Source organism: Lissotriton helveticus, chromosome 1_1 (assembly GCF_964261635.1).
Source record: "Lissotriton helveticus chromosome 1_1, aLisHel1.1, whole genome shotgun sequence".
NCBI classification, from domain to species: Eukaryota; Metazoa; Chordata; class Amphibia; order Caudata; family Salamandridae; genus Lissotriton; species Lissotriton helveticus.
The window spans coordinates 1124484511-1124504933 of record NC_136057.1 but is presented as its reverse complement, the minus strand read 5'-3'; the positions used below and the strand labels follow the sequence as shown (position 1 = coordinate 1124504933).

Genomic DNA, 20423 nt, shown 5'->3' with positions numbered 1-20423 from the left:
CAGCCGTCAGTGCACTCTTCCACCAGGCACACACACCACCAGCCGTAAGTGCACGCTTCCACCATGTGCACGCTTCCACCAGGCACACACACCACCAGCCATCAGTGCACGATTCCACCAGGCACACACACACCACCAGCCGTCAGTGCACACTTCCTGCAGGCACACACACCACCAGCCGTCAGTGCACGCTTCCACCAGGAACACACACCACCAGCCGTCAGTGCATGCTTCTACCAAGCACACACACCACCAGTCGTCAGTGCACGCTTTCACCGGGCACACACCACCAGCCGTCAGTGCACGCTTTCACTGGGCACACACACCACCAGCCGTCAGTGCACGCTTCCACCAGGCACACACACCACCAGCCATCAGTGCACACTTTCACCAGGCACACACACTACCAGCCGGCACACACTACCAGCTGTCGGTGCATGCTTCCACCAGGCACACACACCCCCAGCCCTCAGTGCACTCTTCCACCAGGCACACATACCACCAGCCGTCAGTGCACACTTTCACCAGGCACACACACCGCCAGCCATCGGTGCATGCTTTCACCAGGCACACACACCACCAGCCGCCAGTGCACGCTTCCACCAGGCACACACACCCCCAGCCCTCAGTGCACTCTTCCACCAGGCACACATACCACCAGCCGTAAGTGCACGCTTCCACCAGGCGCACGCTTCCACCAGGCACACACACCACCAGACATCAGTGCACGATTCCACCAGGCACACACACCACCAGCTGTCAGTGCATGCTTCCACCAGGCACACACACCACCAGCCGTCAGTGCACGCTTTCACCAGGCACACACACCACCAGCCGTCAGTGCACGCTTCCACCAGGCACACACACCACCAGCGCACACTTTCACCAGGCACACACACTACCAGCCAGCACACACTACCAGCTGTCGGTGCATGCTTCCACCAGGCACACACCACCAGCCGTCAGTGCACACTTTCACCAGGCACACACACCACCAGCCGTCGGTGCATGCTTTCACCGGGCACACACACCACCAGCCGCCAGTGCACGCTTCCACCAGGCACACACATCACCAGCCGTCAGTGCACGCCTCCACCAGGCATACACACCATCAGCCGTCAGTGCACTCTTCCACCAGGCACACACACCACCAGCCGTAAGTGCACGATTCCACCATGCACACACACTACCAGCCTTCACACACTACCAGCCGTCGGTGCATGCTTCCAACAGGCACACACCACCAGCCGTAAGTGCACGATTCCACCATGCACACACACTACCAGCCTTCACACACTACCAGCCGTCGGTGCATGCTTTCACCAGGCACACACACACCACCAGCTGTCGGTGCACGCTTTCACCGGGCACACACACCACCAGCAGTCAGGGCACGCTTCCACCAGGCACACACACCACCAGCCGTCAGTGCCCGCTTCCACCAGGCACACACACCATCAGCCATCAGTGCACGCTTCCACCAGACCCACACACCACCAGCCGTCCGTGCATGCTTTCAACTGGCACACACACCACCAGCCGTCAGTGCAGCAGGCAGGCTCTTCTCACAGTTTCTTGGTAAATATGTGTTTGATGCCTGGGAGGGAGTGGGTCGAGTTTCCTTAAACCATGCTGAGTATGCAAGTGCAGTGCATGATCTCCTGTGTGAGTGAGTCATGCTGCCTGGGGCTCACTCACTCCACACTTGTAAATTGCGCCTGCACCAGGCTTTTTCTCATTTGCAAAGTTCGGCTCATGCGCACAGCTAGGCAGCTCCCACACCCCCGGGAATGACTGCTTCCTACAACCAGAATGGAAACAACTTTCAGTGCAATGAAAACAAGTTCATTTGATGCACAGAACTGTTAACAAAAACCATGTCCAGCTATTTTAGATCTGGCAACTTAAACAAAACAGCTACAAAAAACAAACAAGCATTGGCATTGCCAATACAGTCTCGCTTTTTGGACCCTATAAGTATTTAGTTATGCAGCAGACTATCTTTTGTGCAACAGCACCAACTGTTGCATGGCTAAACACTTATAAGGTCCCAAATGCAAGACCTATTGGCTATGCCAATGATTGTTTTATTGTATCCTTCTCCTTACAAGGATTGTTCTTGGGACAACTGGTGTTAAGATCAGTGGTTTATCAGCGTGGAAGAGAAACTTGACCTTCCCTCGCCAGACTTTCAACACATCTTTGGTCTCTGCTAAAAATATCCTCATTTATGCTCTATGACCATCCAAAATCTGCTGCCAACTTGATGTTAGATTAGTTATTGGGTCTAGAATGGATGAATGGGTGGTTAATCATTCGTAAAAGCGTGGACACAGGGACTTGGGTTCCCTGTTTCTTCCTACATCCATCTGAGGAACAGTTCAGAATTTCCTTGATCACTCTTCTGGTCCAATGGTACTATGGTATGGTTGTAGTTTTCCATTCGCATTAAGCAGTTACTTTGCCTAACCTAGGCACCCTTGATGCCCCACATTGCATCCAAACATGTGGGCTATCACACTACCCTGAATATTGCTGCTTTGTTCTGAATTATCAGTGTGAAACGAAGGGCCTGATTTATATGTTGGTGGAGAGGAAACTCTGACCCAGTGGCGACAAAGTTCCCTCTTAGCCAACATAACGGTCGACCACCCAAATTTAGAGTTGGCGGGTCATAGGTTTGATGCAGCAGACTACCCCCGTGGCGAGCGGGGGGGGGGGGTTGGAGCGGGTAGCATCTTTTTATTATTTTTAAAAATAAAATCCTGCTCTGGGATTTTCTTTTTGAAAATAAAAAAACACATTTGATGTACAGCTGCATCACAGCGGTTCCTGGAAATGCACGATGTATCTGGAGGGGCAGCGGGCATCTCTAAGTACAGTGGATGGAGTAACATCAGCATGGGGGAGCATAATACTTGGCCATAGCAATTGTAGGTACTCCTTCTGCAAAATATAAATCAAGCTCTAAGTTACTGGGTTAATATCTGAGCTAAATATGAGGTGTACGATATAATTTGGGCAAAAGCTTTCAAAATTCTCTAGTACTTGCAAACTCTAGGAGAGTTGTACAAAATGCCTCTGTCCTGTACTGCGCCATTATTTAGTTAGACATTTTTTCTTCATGAAAACTCAACAAAAAGGATACCAAAACTAATCCTGCGCTCCACTTCAACAGCAGTCCTCTCTATGTGTTTGAGGCACTGACTGGGAAAATTGGATACGGGCAGCAGCTAATGAAAACAACCATCATTTTCTCAGTGTATCTTTACTTGTTCTTGCAGCCCAGCTTCCGAGTGCATTAGCATGCAAACAAATGTGATGGAATTTGCATTAAAAAAGGAAACGTGGAACTGAGTGCTCGCTCCACACCTGCACATCACTCAGATGGATGGACAGGAGTTGAGCATGTTTGTGAGAAAACCCTAAGGCAACTCCAGAAGCAGGGAGAAAAATTGGAAAGAATGAATGAGTGGGAACAGTGAGGAAGTGCAGCAAGCCACAAGAATACTGGCTTCAGACAAAAGATTTAGTTATGTGTGTTGCCACTTCCATCACTGTTACACTCTCGAGTCTCTTGTTACTTTTGTAGGGTTCTCATTGAGCATTGTAATCACTTGCAGGATATCTTGGTACTGTAGGTGAAGAAAGGAAATGGGTTCTGCATCAGCTTGGCTATTAATTAACCCTCCACATTGAATATGAATACAGGTTTTTACAACCGTTAAACATTTCAAGTATGTTACTCACTTCATAATGTTTCTGGTAGTCAGTTCAATAGCTGTTAAAGTCTAAAGAACTTTAAACCAAAGTCTGTACACTTAAACTGTGGCACGTTCAGTCAGATCTTTGACCTTTTTGATCAGAAATAATCAAATAATATGAAAGATATCCTTTGTGCAGTAAATTAAAAGCTTTTCTTAACCAGAAGCCAGTGAAGATACTGACCTACAAGCAAGCTGAGGTGTTGCTTCCTAATGTTTCTTGTAGTGAGTTCCATAGCTGTTCAGCTTGAACTCTGAAGGATTTTCCACCAAACGTTGGGCGCATAAACTCTGCAACTGTAGACAACTAGATCTTTAACCATTATTGATCAGAAAGAATTGCCGAGTATGAAAGTAAGTCTTTTTTCTATGGTTGTAAATGAAATGTTTTTCATAACCCAAGGCCATTAAAGAGATGACATGATCACGGTTTCTCTGGCCAAGCATCAGGCACATTGCAACATTCTGAATACGCTGAAGTAATTTCATAGAATCCTGTAAACTAAGTTATGTGATGGAATGGTAGACTGAGCATGCACATTTTCAATAATTTACGCAGTTAAACGTTGTGCAGTTAGTCTGCACGCACGTATATGGAAATTAAACCACTCAAAGCACACCAGAGTTAAATATTTTTGACTACTAGACATGATGTGAGTTGGTCCCAAGCTACCTTCCTAACCATGCCCAAGTCATTCTAGAGGCTTGGAGAATATGATACTCAGAACTTCTGGGGTTGAGCATCTGTCCTCTAATCAGGATGCGTCTTCCAGAAGACCTTCTGACGCAGCTGTAGGCAGGGTTCTGTACATGAACCTGCATAATCTGCACATCCATGCATGGAGATTGAGCAGTGACAGGTGACCGCATTCTTCCAAAGTTATGGATGTCATCCTGGCTGCCATGTGTCCTTCTACGAAGTCTCTCTATGCCGCCTGTTGAGGCAATCGCAATACTGACTCATTACAGGCCACAATATTGAATGTCCTGTTACGTGCTTTATCTCTGGCCCAGCAAGGACTTGTATTGAGCACAGTAAACGTTATCTACTGGCCCTTTCGGCCTTTTTATGTTTAGGGGGTCAGCCGTCTTTGTTCAAATCACCCATTGTGATGTTTCTAAAAGGTTTAACTCATTTGTTTCTTCCAAAACCCTTTAGGATGCCACAGTGGGATCTTATATTTGTCTTTACTTTTCTCATGTGCACGCCATTTGAATCCATGCACAGCTGTCCAGTCCTTCTGCTGATGCTGAAGACTGTGTTCCTGGTCATGGTAACTTCAGCTCACTGCACGAGTAATCTCCAAACTGTCTCGCTTACACTGACTAACATCCCTTTTTACCTAGCCTTTTTGCTGAAAATATGCCTCAAAAGATGAGACTCCATTGTCTGGTCCCTAAAAAAGCTTTACATTTTTAAATTGATTGCACCAAACACCATTGGGTGGACGTTCAACTCTTTGTTGGGTTCTCTGGAACAAAGGAAGGCAAGGCTGTGCGGAAAAGGATTCTGCCATGATAGATAGTCCTCTGCATTAAAATCTGCTACTCACTGGGCAAAAAACAGCCTTCAGGCTGCTACCTGTCACTGGCACACAGTGTGCCTGTCCTTGACATCTGTCAGGCTGTGGCTGAACTCACATTCATGATACACTACTCCCTTGACAGTGAGATCCAACCAGATAGGCATTTCTCCTGTTCGGTCACAGGACTTTTTGGTCTGAGCCATTCCACAGGCCCCCCCATCACCCTGGGAAGGTATTGCTTTTGGTTTCTATTCTAAAGGGGATTAATCTGTGTTTATAAGTATCCATCAGAAGAACTAGTTTCTTGCCTTCTGTAGGAAAGTAGGATCTACTTATAAGTTTAACTCCACTTTTTGACGGATGTTATGCTGTTTCTCTCTAGTCTGACTGGGATCCTTCTAATCAGGACCCCAGTCTCTGTGCGTTCTCCCCTAAATGGGCTATGGTAAATACTTAGCAGCACCCCAGATTGGCTACTGGTGTACCCGTATAAGTCCCTAGTATATGGTATCAAGGTACCCAGGGCACAGGTACTCCAGGGATCTACCTTGGGCTGAAGCATGTATCATACCTCCCAAGGGAGACCACTCAAACTGTGGTTACAGGCCTGCCATTGTAACCTGTGTAAGCTGGTGCTAGCACCATTTACGACAGATATAAGTTTACTCATTTCTGAGGTCACTACACTTAAAACCTATAAGTCACCCCTAAGGCAAGTATTTCAATCCTGAAGGCAGGGTGCTTGGTTGTAAGTGTTAGGGTGCCCCTGCATGACCATGACACCCACTACAACCTTCGGACTCCATTCTCCCAGGTTGAAAGTGTATCAGGCATTACAATATATAGAGTGGCCGTGCGTCATTACTTGATCACCATCTCTAAACTGGTTGTAACAAACCCTGTCATGTTTGGTATCAAACATGTTGGATCATACCCCTGTCGGAGGTATGAGTCCATGCACAGTAAAGCTCCTCTGGGAGGCCTTCAGTGCTCCCGGTACCAGTCTTCCAGAACCGGACAGCAAGCTAGGGCTGCTGACGGCCAGAGACATGTTTCTGCCCTCCTTCCGCTGAGCCAAGCTCGAGCAGGGGAAGGCAGAACAATAGGTATCCTGTCACAGGGAGGTGTGACCACCTCCCAGACAGGGTTTAGTGTATTGGGGCAGGGTGGGGCGCTTGCTAGCGCCACTGAGACTGCTTGAAGGGCACATTTGGTGCCCTCCTTGCATACACCAGTTCAAACCAGTTCAGGGAGCCTTTGGCTCCCGCTCTGGCACGAAACTGGACAAAGGGCTTGGGAGTATCCTCTCCTCTGCCCAGCCCCTCCTTTGGGAGGGACCCCTGAATCTTCCTCCCTTTCCCTAGGGTACTTAAGGGCTTACCTGTGGGTGGGTCCCTAGATTCGTCATTAGACAAGATTCAGCAGACACCACTTCATCTTTGACTGTCTGGGCACTCTGGACTGCCCTGGACTTTGCTTTGTTCACCAAGACTGCAACTTGGAAGTCTCATGCTGTTCCTGGTCTCGTCCTGCTTGTCTGCTGCAATATCTGTGCCTTTGCTCCATACAGGATCCTTCTAAGGCCTGTGGACCCTCACGATAGCCGAAGGAATCTCCCTTGAAGTGAAGGAGTCAGTTCCCTGCATCTGCAGGCACTGCAACAAAGTTGACCGGTCTGCTGATCCTGGCTCCTACGGACTCCGAAAGGCTCAGCAACACAGGCGGGGTTTCTTCAACTCCCTTGAGGCCTGCACTGTCTTCTCACCGAGCTTGAGGCCAGTATCCCTCGTCTGAACCACGTTGACTTGCCTTTGCCAAGGCTTGTTGCCTCTCTTCACCAGAGATCTTCGGGCTCAAAGAAACTCCAGCCTCTCCTACTACCATGATCTTTGTCCTCACCCGCATCTCTTGCACCGTGGGCCTGCATCTTTGGTGAGCTACCCAAGGTCCTCCTGCGATTCTAGTGACTTTAGCCTGTGGGACCTCTCGAGGGTCTTCTTTGACTCCAGTGGTTTCCCCTGATTGCCTGGGGCCTACTTCGACTCCCCTGCTCGTGGTGAGTCACTTGGACCTTCCTGGTCTTAACTATGCACCTTTTTCGTTTGCTATATTGTTTGTGATTGCTATGGCTTGTTAGTGCTCATGACGGACACCGCCCCTTCAGCTCTCGTCATCCGGCTCAGACAGCTCGTGAACGGCTCCTGGTCTTCTACAGCATCGCCTGGTCCACACAACTGCAGCTTCAAGGTCATCATCAACTCTCCTGTATCACCAGACATCGATGGGCATTCGTCTCCTGTGCCTTCTGGTCACTCCTGAGTGGCATAGGCTCTGTCTCCTCTGCTTGCAGGTACTTCTCAACGTGAATCCACCTTCTGGTTCCTCCGGACACTTTCACCTTCTAAAACGGCGGCATCTTCCTGAATCCTCTATTGAGTTTGACGGCGTTTTTTGACTCCACTTCACACCTATGCACCGGCTTCCCTGGTGTAGGTATCCTGGTTCCTAGGGTATCCACTGGTGGGGTGGCTCTGCAACCCTCTGTTTTCCACTGGGTTTCTTCGGGGTCCACTGGGAAGGGTCCTTCTTCTTTAAAATTGAAACCCCGATTTACCCATTAACTTGAATTGAGCATGCAGTCGTGTTTCCACTTTGCGCACGCCTCCGTGGTGTTCTTGGATACTTACTGTGTGTAGGTCCTTGGGTCCCCAGCATGCCTATGTCTTCTGGATACAGTGTTGACTACAATCGCGATTCACATCCCCCTATTGTAATATATAGTTTGGCCTCCCTCTGGCAACCACTGTGTATTTGTGCTACTTACCTGTTTTCCTTGCAAAGTATTGTGTGCATTGTGTTACATCTCCGGGTAGGAGATATTGTTTTGTGTTAGCAAGTGTCTTATAATAAATACATATTTTTATAAATACACTGTGTGGTTCTTTTTCACTTAACCTATACCAATAAGATTAAGATCTGCTTTACTATCCTTGTGGACTACGCCTGAAGGCTGCTCTCCACAGCTACCACTTAGAGAGCTTTCTAAGGTTGTCTAAGACCACTAAAGGCACCTTAAAGGTTGCCTGGATTACTGCAGGGTGTGGTACACTTACATGAGTGAGCACCATATACTAAGCCGGCCTCCTACACCTTCAATAATCTTTTATTTGATAGAGACGTCTAGCCGCAGATTCCTTAACTTAGAATATCCCCAGGCATCAGACTGGTCCGGTCTCTTCGTCAGTGAGCGCATAGCCCTGTGCGGCTTCCTGCGTGGACGACGGAGGCGGCGTCGGCGACGCCGGGGGTGCCAGCAATGCCGGGTTCGATGCCAGGCTCTCACCGCCAGTCAACGTATAGCCCTGTGTGGCTTCCTGCGCAGACAGCGGGAGCGGTGTGAGCGACGCCGAGCTTGGAGCTAGGCTCCACGTCGGACCCAAAACAGACCTCATCACTCAAGGCCACGCCCAGCGCACTTCCTCCGATGCTGATCGGCGTCGAGGGTGCATCCCCCGTGGAGGCTGTCGACTCCGACGTGGTGCTCACAGACGCCACTGTCGCCACTTCCATCGCCACCGGTGCCCATCCTTTCATCAAAACCGGTGCCCATGCCTGGGGTCGCTCCGGATTCCTCGTTTCTGTCCCCTCAGCGGGGTCGAGCGACACTGGTATCCCCCGCAGCCTTTTCGGACGCTCTTGATTCCCCTGGTCTGGAGCCACTGGTGCAGGTTCCTAGTGTGGCATCGGCGTTCAGGTCGTTCCCCAGCCCCGCTCTTAATGGCGAATGGGAGAATTAGCCTCCAATTGTCTCCTACAGACTGCCTCTTGTCCCCTCCTAGGGTGATTACTGAGTTGGGGGCCGCCTATGCGCGGACTATCGCCAGGGCAGCTGCTATTCTTAGCTTCAGCCTCCTGTGGTACCCCTCATTTCCGATCCCTTAACGGATCTGCTCCATCTCAAGCCCATTACAGTGGAACCCTTGCTAGCCCTTGGGGTTGCTATATTGGAACTCCTGCATGGCACATGGGCACGGCCCTCTTCCGGAGCCCCGGTTGATCGGGCCATTGCCGGTAGGCACCGTCCTGCCCTGGGGGATCCACTCTGTCTGTCCCTCCATCCTGCTACTCAGGACCTGGTAATTCAGTCGGCTTTTGGTTTACAAGACTCCTCCACTTTGCTTTTGTTTCCTCCCACCCGGGAATCCTGGTGGCTGGATGCATGTGGCAGACAGCTTTTTGCTTCCTCTAGCGTGGCCATCCGCACTTTAAACACTACATGCATGTTTGCACGCGTGTCCTCTGCACTCTGGGACTCCATGGCTAACTTTCTTCCTTCTTTTCCTTTCTGCTGGCTGCTATGATGGTTCATCAAGGAGCTATAGCTCAATGGTGGGTCTTGTGCCTCTGGTGGCACAGGCTCACACAGGCCAAGGGTCCTATCCTGCCTATACTCTACATCTTCTTCTGCCTCCGGGGGAGGTTGGGACTTTACACTTGCGGGGGTTCCTCTCAGAGTGATGCTCTGTTCTTTCCCTCCCTCGGTTTACAGTATACAGTGCTTGGCACTGTCTTTCTATGGTGATGTTTATTCACCGTTCCTTGTTTTTTCTTTTTCTGCACACTGTTTCCATATTTTCACAGTTTTTAGTGATGACTTCGCGTTCTGATGCGGAAAAGTCTTCTGACGAAAACAGATGGCGCGCCGTGGCAGGGCATATATGGCTCTGCTGACGTCACGTCCATGGACAACGTCAGGGTGGAGCCCCCCCCCCCCGACCTCCTCCCATAGGCCCCCCCCCCACCCCCCCCCCGGGGCACATAGGTGCTGCTGCGCAAAGTTTTCTAGACCAGTCTGACGCCTGGGGATATTCTAAGTTAACTAATCTGCGGCTAGACTATGTCTCTACCAGATACATCGTTACCGGAGGGAGGTAACTTGTTCTTTTGGTGGATACTTTAACCTCCAATTTCTCCGCATAATCACTCGTACCTGTTCTGTGGAATGGTCTCTTTGACCTGCTCTTTTTTGGATGCAGACAGAGTCAAGAAAAAAACTGGCGATGACACGCAGAGGTTTTCTCTTATATAAAGCTCCATTGTCGCTTTCGAGGTGAAACCAAGTCAACATGGAGCCGCATGGCACCATCTACAATCACCTGGAACAATGCTTTTAATACCTTCTGGATCCAGTCTGGCACCTGGGTATAATCTAAGGGGAGTTAAAAAGGTTAGATAGATATCCACCAGAAAGAGTTCCACCAAAGGTAAGTAACTTGTTCACTTGGGGTAGAGTAGGCCTATCATTTATATCTGTCTTTATAATGTTAACACTTGTTTTCCTATTACGTAGTACGGTTGAACCAAATGTGAAAAACATATATATATATATATATATATATATATATATATATATATATATATTTTGTTATTTGAATAGTAAATATATAATATTACTTTTTTTGTGGAAGATGACATTGGTGCCCACATGAATGTTGGAAGGACCTATAAAAATTTGAATAGAAGCAAAGAAGCTGAGGAATCCTACCTTATTGCCAAGTCACTGATGCCGCAGGTAATCAATTTTTTATGTGAATTTCATTAAGTACTTGCATGGTTTAAAGATGATCATACTCTAATTTCTGTTTGTGTCCTCAACAGAAAAGGATAATGAATTGGCGTTTGTTTTTTTTAAACATTTCTATTCCATTTTCAGAATGAAGTATTATGCCGATGTCACTCGTATTTTTTAAATAAAGAGCAAACTAATATAGTTGGTTAAGCCTGCACCTTGTTTAACTATATGAAGTTCTCTGTCAACCTCTTCTCAATCCCTAGTGATTGACTAAGTGGCAGTGGTTGTGTATGGAAAGCTTGCTATGATAATTTGGATATAACTGTCCCTCTGTTCAGACAGTCAAACCAATAACCTCTAAATATTGTGTTTGAGGCATGTGAGCTGTAGATCACATGCTTTGTATACTCCTGCCATCTAGTGTTGGGTCCGGTTGTTTGCAAGTTGTTTTGCTTCGAAGAAGTCTTTCCAGTCACAAGGTAGGTATTTCTTCTTTTCGGTCATAGTGCGCATGAGCATCAACTCCATTGTTAGATTGTTTTTTCCACCATCGGGTTCGGACGTGAATTGCTGCACTCCGGTTCAACTCTGTTTCTCGGGTTCCCCTCAGTGCGCAATACACTCACCCTCGACGGTATTGTTTTCGATCGCCTATTTACGTTCTCCGTGTATCGTATTTCTGAAAATCCCTCTTTCGATCGGGTAGCTCGTGGAAGGCCGTTTGGCCTACCAGCGTCGGTCCACCTCGCAGTAGATGGAACAGACTCCATTTAAATTCTGCCCACGGTGCCACGCGAAAAAACCCGTGCATCGACTCACATGAAGTGTGCACTTGTGCTTATCACCGGAGCACAAAGAACAGGTCTGCGACATGTGTAAGGCTTTTCGATCGAAGAAGACGCTTCGCGACTGTCGGGCTAGACGTCGCGACATGCATAGTCAACACAACGGTTCCATTTTGAACCTCTTTGGAAAAGTTTCGGAACAGGAGACCGGAGATGCAATGGCAGCTGAGGAAGAACAAGAGCCTATCTCTGTCTCCGAATACGAGTCTAATGTGGACGAAGGCATCCCGCAAGGGCAGCAAATAGTGAGTACTGATCCTCCCTTGCCCCAAAGTCCACCTCAGCCCAAAAAGAAGTCTCCTGTCCAACCCCCGCCTGCGGGCCACGGTCCGCACCGAGAAAATGTTTCCGATGCTCCGCCTTCCTGCTTGGCACCAAAACACACCCCAAAGCCTTCCGGCTCTGAACTGAGTCGTTCGAAATCGGGAAACCTTTGGGATCGAAGTCAGGCTCAGCCCCACCCCCTTCGTTGCGAAAAACGTCTTTGGATTTGAAATCCTCGGAATCCAAAACACCGGCACCGAAACCTTTGTTGCCGAAACAAACAGATGTGCTGATTCCATCAAAAGTTACAAAACAACAAAATGTGTAGGTGTGTATTCAAATAGGAAGTACTTGTACGACAACCACCATGCCTCTTGAAGTGGTTTAGAGTTTTAATTCCTCTATCATGAATTCTTCATATTATGACAGTAACATTCAACTTTTTTTATCAAGTCAACAGCGAGAAAAACAATAAATTCAACACATTACATTATGCTTCAATGACACTGACAAAAATTAACATAAGGACAACTGCAAATGCAAATTCAAAAATATGCAGTACATTAACAAAAAATTACACAACATACAATGGTAATGGGGTGACCAGTCCTTCAGTTAGACAGAAATGTGTGGCGGTATAGACAAATTTCACTTTTAAAAGCTATAATCTGCCAACTACAGCTAGTCATATGGAGAAACAGAACCAGGCATAATGCCTTGTGTGCACACTGCATGATTTTGTGGCTGAAGTAAAGATTTAGACTAGCTGTGTATTTTTTGTTAATGTACTGCATATTTTTGGTTATGCATTCGTCCTTATGTTAATTTTTGTCTGTGTCATTGATGCTTAATGTATTGTGTTGAATTTGTTGCTTTTCTTGGTGTTGACATGATTAAAAAGTTGAATGTTAATGTCATAATATGAAGAATTCATGATAGAGGAATTAAAACTCTAAACCACTTTAAGAGGCATGGTGGTTGTTGTACAAGTACTTCCTATTTGAATGCACACCTCATACCTAGACATTTTGTTGTTTTGTAACTTTTAAAAGAGGCCCAGTCTGGGTAGAGTTTAGGGCCTAACCCCCCCCCTTTCTTGGAAAAGATTCCATAAAAAAAGCACAGTTTCTATGCTCTACCCTCAAAACTGGATCTGAAACAGAGAGAACTCTTCATTCTTCCAATAACTGCACATATTACCACCAAAGTGACTCTCAAACATAAACCTGACACTTTAAAAAGGAAGAATGTGGGTACTAGCCCTTTTCCTCCTCCATCACCTCTTACTCCTGAGTCTCAACCATTGCTAATTCACCTGCTGACTTACCACCAACATATACACCTGATGATCAGGACAATGGGGATGGGACTGGGGACAATGATCCAACACCTACAGACCCCTGGAGAGATTATAACACTAATTCTCAGACAGGTAATGATCCTGATCTGTACCCTACTAAGCCTTTTCCACCAGACGACCGTGAAGGATATATAGATTTATTAAGTAGAGTTGCTAATTACCAAGGGGTCGAATTACATAAGGAATCCCTAGTAGAAGATTTCCTTTTCGAAACACTTAGTAGTTCCCACAAATCTTCGCACACACTTCCATGCTGAAGGGCTATGCTTAGAATGTGAATGACATTTTTAATGATCCTCTGTGGACACATATTCTCAACCCTAGGGTAGACAAAAAATATAAATCTGCAGCATGCGATCCAGCTTCCATCAGGGGGCAGTTACCATTAGATTCTTTAGTCGTTTCTAATGCACGAAAAGGGCCAATTTCCAAACGTCAGGCGATGCTCCACCCACAGAAAAGGAGTCTAAGTTGATAGACGCCTCTGGGAAAAGAGTAGCCTCTCAAGCTGCAAGCATTTGGCTCATTTCCACTATCCAAGCACTTTTAGCCAGGTACGATAAGGTGCATTGGGATGAAATGGAGCAATTGCTTCAATTTCTGCCTGATGAGCACAAGTCCAAAGCTCAAGACCTAGTGCGGGAGGGACAGCTCGAACAATTCCATCAGGTGCGCTTTAGATGCGGCTGACACTGTGGCTAGAGCTGTCAACACCAGTGTTCCATTAAGAAGGCAAGCCTGGTTACGCATTTCAGGGTTTAAACTAGAGGTTCAAGCTTCTATCCTTAACATGCCATTTGACAAGCAGCACCTCTTTGGCTCTGTAGTAGACTCATCATTAGAAAAGATGAAAAAGAACACAGAGGTGGCAAAATCTATGGGAGCACTTCAGTCACGTTCAGGCCGTGGTTCCTTTTGGAGCTGTAGCAGGTTAGCTACTGCTTTGGGAGAATACTGCTGAATAATCTAAGCAAAAGATGTGCTCTACAGCGCACACCCCTCGAACAGATTATGTTACTTACCCGATCAGCATCTGTTCTTGGCGTGTAGAGCTGTAGATTCACATGCGCCCACCCGCCTCCCCGGGCACCTGTACCGGTTGCAGTTCTCTCTCTTACTCTATATACATACGCATTGACATCTCTATTCTTTACTTACTAACTCCATTCTCACCCTCTGTGGGAAAACAATGTAACAATGGATTTGATGCCCATGCACACTATCACCGAAAGTAGGAGTCACCTACCTCATGACTGGAAAGACTTCTTCGAAGAAAAACAACTTGGAAACATCCGGACCCAACACTAGATGGCAGGAGTATGCAAAGCATTTGAATCTACAGCTCTACATGCCAAGAACAGATGCTTACTGGGTAAGTAACATTATCCTTATGCACTAAAAGTTCATATTAAATCGCAACTGGCTAATTATTATTAATTGAACAATGAATTTTAGTCCCAAGCACACGTTATATTATGATGAGGTTTCCCTGTTATATCGAACAGACACAGTAATTTCAAAACAAAATATAAACAATTTCTATTGGTTCTTTCTTTTCAGGCTTTGTTCTGTTGATATCAGCCACAGCCAACACATGTTTCGTCGCAATTACCAGCCCTCACACAATAGTTTATTAGTAACCATGTGCACCGATTCATCTTACAGTCCACACCGAATTTATTTTCGAATATATATGCTGCTCAGAGCTTGCTTGAGACAGATCTTTACTAGTTTTGGGTCATAAGATTTAGGACAAGTTGGACAAGATTTCTAGAGCACAATGCAGATTAAATCCTTAGATAACAGGTGTTAACATTATTAAACTTGTGCATTTTTCATCCTTGAAAAGATGAAAGGCTGTTGGTTGCAAGCACATATCTGCAGCAGGTGTGTTAGGAGTGACTTATCGCACCGTCTAGCAAAATATGTTTTTTAAAGCCTGCACTGATCTGTAGCGTGAAACTATTCCACTCCGTTTGGGTTATGTCCTGAAGGAAGAAAGGAAGGACAAGAGACAGATAGGAGGGGGAAAGAAGAACAGGAAGAAGGAATTGGGAGAAGAGGGAATAGGAGTAATAAGAGACGGAAGCTATGCAATGGAATAACTAAAATGGCATTTTGTTTATCAGTGTTCCAATCGTGGCTTCCTTACCTGATAATTTTATGTTCTTCAGGAAATCTATTTTTTGTGCTATACTTGCATAATAAACTGACACACATTGAATATTCTTCGACACTCCAATCAATCAAGCATTAATTGTAGAGCGTGGCTAAACACCCCTGGGGGTATCCAGGCGCTGAGATCTCGCAAGTCTTTAGACGAAGAGCCAAGTAGAGTCCCCTTCTGTAATCTGCTAGTAAAGGAGAGGTTCACACAAGGAGGGGGAGGTTGTTCCAGGAATTAGTGACTAGGCAGGAGAAGGAACAACCTCTGCTGTGGCTTAGGCGGATGCGGAGAATGTGGGCGACGGAGGCAGAATGCAGTTGTCTGGCTGGTTGGTGGAAGGTTAGGCGGTGGTTGTTGTAGGCTAGTCCCTGATCGTGGAGGGCTTTGTAGACATGCGTTAGCATCTTGAACTGGCATCTCTCCTCAATGAGTAGACAGTGGAGGCTTCTGAGGTGCGGGGTAATGCTGGACCATTTTGGGAGGTCGAATATGAGTCAATAGTCTAGTCCGATGGTGACAAGGGCCTGCTTGACTGTTTTTCTAGTGTTGATGGGTATCCATATGAAGATGTTTCAAAGCATGCAGACCGTGTTCAAGCAGAAGGAAGATACTGCGTTGACCTGGCTCTTCATGGTGAGTTTTCTGTCTAGGAAGATGCTGAGGTTGCGTGCATGGTCCTTGGTGGTAGGTATAGGTTTGAGTTTTGGGGGCCACCAGGTGTTGTCCCACAGTGAGGTGTTTGCCAGAAGCTAAGCACTTCCGTCTTCTCCATGTCGAGCTTTAGGCAGTTGCACCACATCCAGTCGGAGATGTTTGTCATGGCTTTCCCCAAGTTTGTTCTGGTGATGGCGTGTTTCTTCCTTAAGCGAGAGATTGAGTTGTGTGTCATCTGCCTAGTAGATGATGTTGAGTCCATGGTTACGGACAATGTTGGCTAGTGCTGTCATGTAGGTGTTGAACAGGGTGGGACTGAGAGAGGAGCCTTGGGGAATCCCATAGATGATGTTCTTGAGCTCGGAGGTGAAGGGCAGTAGGCAAAATCTCTGGGTGCATCCTGTAAGGAAGTAGGCAATCAATTTGAGGGCATCTGACTGGACGTCGATGTGGTGAAGTCCTCTGATGAGGGTGTAGTGGGATACGGTGTCAAATGCCGCTTAGAGGTTGAGGAGAATCAGGGGTGCTGTCTTGTCTCGGTCGATGAGAGTTCTGATGTCATTGGTTGTGGCGATCAGGGCAGTCTCAGTGCTATGGTTGGCGTGGAAGCTGAATTGGGAGGTGTCGAGTAGGTTGTTAATTTCTAGGTGTTCCTTGAGTTGGCGGTCGATGGCTTTCTCAAGGACCTTGGTGGGGAATGGGAGGAGTGAGATGGGGCGGTCATTTTTTAGTTTGCTGGTGTTAGTGGAGGGTTTCTTCAGGAGGGGTTTGACCTCTGCATGTTTCCATGTTTTGGGGAAGGTGGCCATGGTGATGGATGCGTGGAGGATGGCAATAAGTGCACTGCTGATTTCCTTGTGTCCAAGGTTGAAGACGTGGTGGGGGCAGGGGTTGATCGGTGCTCCAGAGTGGTTGGAGGTCATGATAGCTGTGGTGTCTGGCGTGGTGAGTGGTTTCCATGTGGTAAGCACGTTATGGGTGGTGTCTATTGGTGTCAGGAGGTGGCTGATGACTGTGGGTTGTGGTTCGAAGTTGCAGTAGATGTATGATATCTTGTTGTAAAAGTGGTCAGCCAGGGTATTGCAGAGACCCTGAGAGGGGCAGACAGTGTTCTCGGAGTCTGAGGGGGCAGGAGAATTCGCCAACTATGCTGAAACGTTCCTCGAGGTGGTTGGTGCTTGATTCGATGCGGTCTGTAAGGGAGCACTTCTTAGCTTCTTTGAGGCTTTGATGGTACTTGCTGAGGACTGATTTGAAAGAGGTGAAGTCCGTGGAATTCCTGTTGGAGCACCATCGTCTCTCCAGTCGTTTGCATTCACGTTTGATCGATCGGAGTTCCGGGATAAACCAGCTGGCGTGTTTAAAAGATCTGCTGGTGTAGGCCGGCTTCATGGGGGTGACAATGTTGGTGCTGTTGAAGATCCAGTTGAAGAAGTTCTGGATGGCCATCTCCATGGTGCTGGTGGTGTTGGGCCTGGTGGTGTTGAGTGCGGTTGTCCACTGGGTTATCTGTTACTTTGTTCCATCTGTGATGGGTGGTTCTGGGGATGCTTGGTGGTGACGCCCAGGGAACCTGCAATGGAGACGTGGACAATCCTCTGGTCGGTTCAGGTTGGCTTGGTGATGTGGCTGTCGCTGGCTGTAAGGATGGGGTCCAGTGTGTGTCTTACACTGTCTGTGGTACAGGGACCACCTTTGTGACGCCAGTGTTGCTCATGCTTTTTAGGAGGGTGGTGGAGTTCGGGTCTCTAGGGTTGTCGAGGTGGAAATTGACGTTGCCAAAGAAGATGTAGTGCTTGGCGTCCATTGCTAATGGTGTTATGAATTCAGAGATGGTGTTGCAGAAGCTGGGGCGGAAACCCAGGGGACTGTAAGTGAGGGTCCTCTTATGTTTTTCTTCTCGACAGTATGATTGTGGCAATTGAGGTGTTCCATGATTGATGTAGTGTTGTCTTCAGTGGTGGTGCATCAGACAGTTCAGTTTCTTTGTGGATGATGGCGATGCCTCCTCTGTGCTTGTTGGGGCGGTCTCTGTGTATCATCTTGTAGCCATGGGACATTGTGGTTGCGATACCGAGGTCGAAGAGGTGTTGAGTCAGGTCTTTCTGATGATCAGGTCAGAGGAGAGGGTGATGATAGTACCCTAGATTTCCATGGCGTTTTTGCAGAGGGAGTGGGTGTTAAGCAGCAAGCACTGAAGCTGTTACAGGGTGTCAGAGATCAGCTGGGTAGCGGTTCCTGTGTTGCATGTAAAACAGCAGTGGGGGCAGGTGAAAGGTCTTTCCGTTGATCATGGAGAGGAACTGCAGCATTTGATGTTGAGGCGTCTGGGAGCTAGGGCCAGGATCTCGGCAGTGGCATATCGGTGGGTGGCCGGAAGTCCTGGGTTCCTGGCACTGGGCGTGGTCCAGGCGCGGACGGGTGCAGACTGGCTTGCCTTTGGCGCGGCCATTCCTTGGCTTCCATTAATTTGGTGCTGGGTGGCGGAAATTAAGGTGCAGGCATGCAGTGCAAAAGAAAATAAACAAGAGCAACAATTATGAGCGGCACGTAATAAAGGGGCATAGGCTGATTACCAGAAACAGAAGGCTATCTAGATTGGCACAAATAACTGAACAAAGTGAGGTGTGGGTTGACTGAGAGCAGAGGGTATGGGTTCACAAATCAGATAATTTTGCTGGGCCACAATGTCACACAAACCAGATGGAAGCAGCAGTGAGCGCGGGAGTCCGGCGGTTCATATCGGCAGCAGAGGGGACCTGTGGCATCGAGGAGGAGCTGATACGAGGACCTGATTAACAAATGCTGTTGTGTTGCCAGTACTGCAGATTACTATAATTCTAATTGCCGTACGAAGCATGGTGCATATCCACAAGATCCCTTTGCTGCTGAGGCTTTTCCCTCCCTAGTCCTGAGCCTTTTTAGGTCTCGCCTGAGCCAGCGCATGCGTTGCTCTGGCGAGACTTTTAGTAAGGGCTTCAGAAAATGCAACCATTGTGGCCTAGAGCTTGCGGTTACGTGCTTGGGCGCGCTATAACTAGCAGAGGCGCCATATGGCTTTCCTCATCATGCTCCTTAAGCGCATCGCTCGCTGCGCTTGATAGCGATCCGTGTCACTTTCACGGCCGCACGGCCAATCCTTTTCTCCTCTTGTCACTCTTCCTGCTCGCTAAGCTCACTCTCGGTTTCTTGCTTCCATTCACTTTTCACACTCTATTTGATGTTCTCCCTCTCTTATTTCCGGCTTTTCTCTTTCTCTCACCTGTGTTTCTACTTTGTTTCCATTCTTTCCCTCTCTCTTCTTTCTCTCAACTTTTATATCTCTCCCATATTGTTCTGCTCTCATCCTACACGTTTTTCTTCCTCTTTACGTGCGCGGTCTCTCCCTCGAAGTGTTGCTCTATCTCTTCTCTTTCTCTGACCTTTGATTCCTGCTCTCCTATTGCTGCCCACATCCTTCCCTGCCACGTCTTCTGATGACCTCTTTGTCTCTCCCTCATTTGGTTTTTCTTCCTCTACTTTCGCTCTTTTCTCCTGTAGTCATTTCTAACTTCTTTGTTTGCTCCTACGTCTTTACGTCCTCTCTTTCTCAAGTTTTTCCTGCAGGTTTTTCCTCATTTATTGCCATTTTCTTTTCTGTTCAACCCTTCGGTGGGTCTGCCTCTCCACCAGAAGGCCCTCCTTTTCTGGTGATCTGTCTTCTCTTTTTTTCATCTAAGTCATATTTATACATCTTCTTTTTAATGTTGCACTCATGCTAAACTCAACCAGCTGCCCTCACCCTCCTTAATCTGACATCTGCTGACCTTTGATCACTGCCAGCAGCAACAACTGTTGTAGAGCTTGGGTCGAGGACTTTGAGCACAAGTGCACTCCAGCGACATATCAATCAATCAATCAGGGAATTTATAAAGCGCACTACTTACCCATTAGGGTCTCAAGGCACTGGGGGGGAGGGGGGGGCGAGGAGCTGCTGCTAGTGGTCGAAGAGCCAGGTCTTGAGCAGTCTTCTGAAGGCCGGGAGGTCTGCGGTCTGTCGTAGGTGGAGGGGGAGGGCGTTCCAGGTTTTGGCGGCGCGATAGGAGAATGATCGGCCCTCGGCGGTGGTTCTGTGGATGCGTGGGACAGAGGCCAGGGACAGGTCGGTGGAGCGGAGTTTCCTGTTGGGCACGTGGAAGGAGAGTCTGCTGTTGAGGTAGGCTGGGCCGCTCATGTGGAGTTCTTTGTGTGCGTGGATCATGAGTTTGAATGTGATTCTTTTGTCGACGGGG

The 20423-nt window shown here is 47.8% G+C and overlaps 1 protein-coding gene across 2 annotated transcripts in view; it reads left to right on the top strand.

Annotated features, from left to right (window-relative positions):
* The window catches only part of TMTC3 (transmembrane O-mannosyltransferase targeting cadherins 3), a 425295-nt gene that overhangs the window by 289984 nt on the left and 114888 nt on the right, over positions 1-20423 (top strand). For both annotated transcript variants that reach the window (XM_078678861.1, XM_078678865.1), the window contains exon 11: positions 10759-10862. In XM_078678861.1, coding sequence (XP_078534987.1) covers positions 10759-10862 — 104 coding nt within the window. The remainder of the gene's footprint in view (positions 1-10758; positions 10863-20423) is intronic.